The sequence below is a fragment of the Triticum aestivum genome, chromosome 1A (genome assembly GCF_018294505.1).
Source record: "Triticum aestivum cultivar Chinese Spring chromosome 1A, IWGSC CS RefSeq v2.1, whole genome shotgun sequence".
NCBI lineage: Eukaryota > Viridiplantae > Streptophyta > Magnoliopsida > Poales > Poaceae > Triticum > Triticum aestivum.
In genome coordinates this window covers 148,081,744-148,084,611 of record NC_057794.1, presented here as the reverse complement: position 1 = coordinate 148,084,611, position 2,868 = coordinate 148,081,744, and the positions used below count along the sequence as shown (strand labels likewise).

Sequence of the window (2,868 nt, the reverse complement as noted above, 5' to 3'; positions counted from 1 at the left end):
ATCTGGGGTAGGGGGTCCTGAGGTGTGAGTCTAGAAACAAGGGTAAGAGGAGAAGAGGGGATGATGTTTTATCCTAGTTTAGGCCCTCTCGAAGAGGTAAAACCCTACGTCCTGCTTGGATTGTATTGGTTTGATGGAGGTAGAGAGTGCAGGATGATCTACCTCGAGATCGTATTATTGGGTTCTAAACCCAAAGGCTTGTTATCGTAGCCTTAAAGACTAAAACCCCTCGGCCTATATATGCACCGGGGTATCTAGGTTACACCCATGGTCGGTTGCTAACTAGGAAAAACACGTCGACTACTAGAACTTTCCTTGAAGTGTATGCCAAGTCTTCAAAATTTTCCAACTTGCTCACGCCAAGGGTCACGGTTTCGGTAGCCCTTCCTCGAGTGGTCGGCGGGTCATCAGCCAGGCCCATGGACGATAGGCCGTACCGGTTGACACCCCTTAATCCAAGACACCCTCAGGGACGAGAAGGAACCTGACGTGAATGAATGATCGCAAGGGGGAGCAGCCCTGGCCTGCATCCCTTTTATATAGCGTTGTGCAATAGGGGACCTAAACCATAAGTTAGTTCGGATGCCCCCGACCAGGGTGCATTAGTTGGAGACGAGGTGCACATACGTTGGTGTGTGTGCCTTTCTCTTAACATTATTTTCCTTTTGTTAGGTTGTTGGATCAATTGCCATGTTAAGCCGTTAGCAACACAACCATCAAACATCACACAATTAATGGCCTATGTGTGGCCCAACTTCTGTTACCATGCAAGGAAATTTGCCCTGATTGTAACCATAATGGAGGCCGGGCCTGAAACTCCAATTCACAGATTATTTTGTGATGTTACAATGTGTTTTACTTGTAAAAAGATGACCTGATACATTAGGTTTTGCTTATACATGGCCCTTATGTCTAATTACCACAAAATGTCTGTATTGCCACAGTTTAAAAAATATATCACAAAATGCATATATTATAATATAACCATCATAATATTGTGTAGTCATGTTCACAGTTGATTAAATATGTTGGTTTTCTTATATATGTTTTTCCCTTTGATTCAAGGGGTTTTTAAGTTCTGGTGAGCACCTGCTTCCGTTGCCGTTTCTGCACCATCTTCGCTCCGTGTTCGTTTTCGATAGTATGTTTTTCGTATTTATTTTTGGCATTATGTATTTGTTTCTGCTTTCACAAATGTGATAGCATCTACTTTCGTTGGTTTTCAAGCCGTTTTCATCCCTAGCAAACGGCGCTTTGCCGTGCCGATTTTTTTTATAACACCCTCCTTTCGTGCCGTAAAATAGCGTAGCTATTGAAGATGCTCTCATATCTTTATTTAGTGTTTGCCAAAACCGTGAGCAAAATAATTGGTTCAACTAGTTCATACGGTCACATCAACGTCCCAATCTCAAACGTGAACGTCGGTTTCTGGCCACACCCTGGAGCACAAGGCAACGCACGAATTTGACCATGTACTTCCTTCTTCCGAACGCCTTGTGAGCTAAGCAGCCATTAATCCATTATACAAGAAACATATAATTGAGCCGAAGTTGACTTCAAATTGGTCACCTGTTCCCAATAATTGACCATAGTTCATCGTCTCATCAATGTTCACAAAGATAAAAATGGAACAGGAACACTTATTTCGCACGTACGGAGTATTATTCATGAACAAGTGCGCATGCGGATTAAGAACGGATACAACTCAACAAAATAATTAACGAGTGCTGCAATCCACGGAACACAATTCACAGACCAAGAACCAACGAGATTACAAGGAGCAGCTCAGAATTAAAAGACTAGTACGGCTGCGGTGGTGTGACGGATGTGTACCACCGTCCGGCCTCCTCGTCGATGCTGTCCGCGGGGCGATGCAGCAAGGCGTGCAGCAGGACGAGCACCAGCCCGACGAGCAGCGAGGTGAGGATGTTGCCGGTAGCTCCGGTGAGCAGGAGCAGGATGAGCGTGAGGGCCGAGAGGACGGCGAGCACGACGCCGTCACCGATGGTGTGGCCGAAGAGAGCGAATGGGACGTCGCGGAGGAAGTAGAGGAAGACCCAGGCGACCATGCAGGCGAGGAAGACGATGAGGGAGAAGGGGTGCCAGAGCAGGGAGAGGAAGACGACGCCGAGGACCACGATGGCGTAATTCATGGAGAAATGCGCGAGGTTGGCGCGGGCGCGGAGGTAGGCGTCCCCTAGCCCCCGGGGCACCGCGAGGGCCTTTGGGTCGGCCAGCTCACGCCAGGGTTGGCGCGTCGCGAGTGCCGACGCGCCGCGGGCCTTGGCCCGGGAGATGAAGTCGAGCGGAGAGGAGCCGGGAGGCGGGGCATCGGAGGAGGAGGAGGAGATGGGGATGGTTCCGTACTTCGACATGGCTGGCTGGAGGTGGAGACGGCCGGTGGCCGGCCGCCGGCGACGGTAGGAGGAAAACGTGTTGGGGCGGGGCGGACTGAACTCGACGTGTAGATGTGGGAGTCTGCAACCCGGCAGGTCCTATGCAGTATGCAATAAATGGGGAGGTAAAAGCGTCGGTATGAAGGCTGGCAAGTGGGGATATGCGCCTAGGTGGACTTGTAGGAAGCGGCACGATCTGGATCGTGGACTCAGTTATCCCTATGCTTTTTCGAGAATAGTAGCATCGTGTACAAGCATGTGGATCACAACCCTTAGAGCAACTCCAACGCAAGGACCCAAACGGACACCGATTTTGTCCGTTTCGTGTTCGTTTGGATCACCTGTCCGCCTAGCGAACATGGGACGGACAAGGCTTGTATCCAACGCGCGGCACAAAAACAGACCCAAACTCTCCGCGTCGTATGCCCCCTCCTTTCTCCCTCGCGCCGCCCGTCCCCTTCTCGTCGCGGCG

General features: G+C 50.3%; 1 protein-coding gene across 1 annotated transcript; it reads right to left on the bottom strand.

Moving 5' to 3' along the window:
- Window positions 1–1,626: 1,626 nt before the first annotated feature.
- On the bottom strand, window positions 1,627–2,527 carry LOC123108484 (PRA1 family protein F3). Its single transcript, XM_044530294.1, has one exon. The coding sequence runs from the start codon at window positions 2,373–2,375 to the stop codon at window positions 1,800–1,802; it is 576 nt and encodes a 191-aa protein (XP_044386229.1). The 5' UTR covers window positions 2,376–2,527; the 3' UTR covers window positions 1,627–1,799.
- Between the last annotated feature and the right edge of the window lie 341 nt (window positions 2,528–2,868).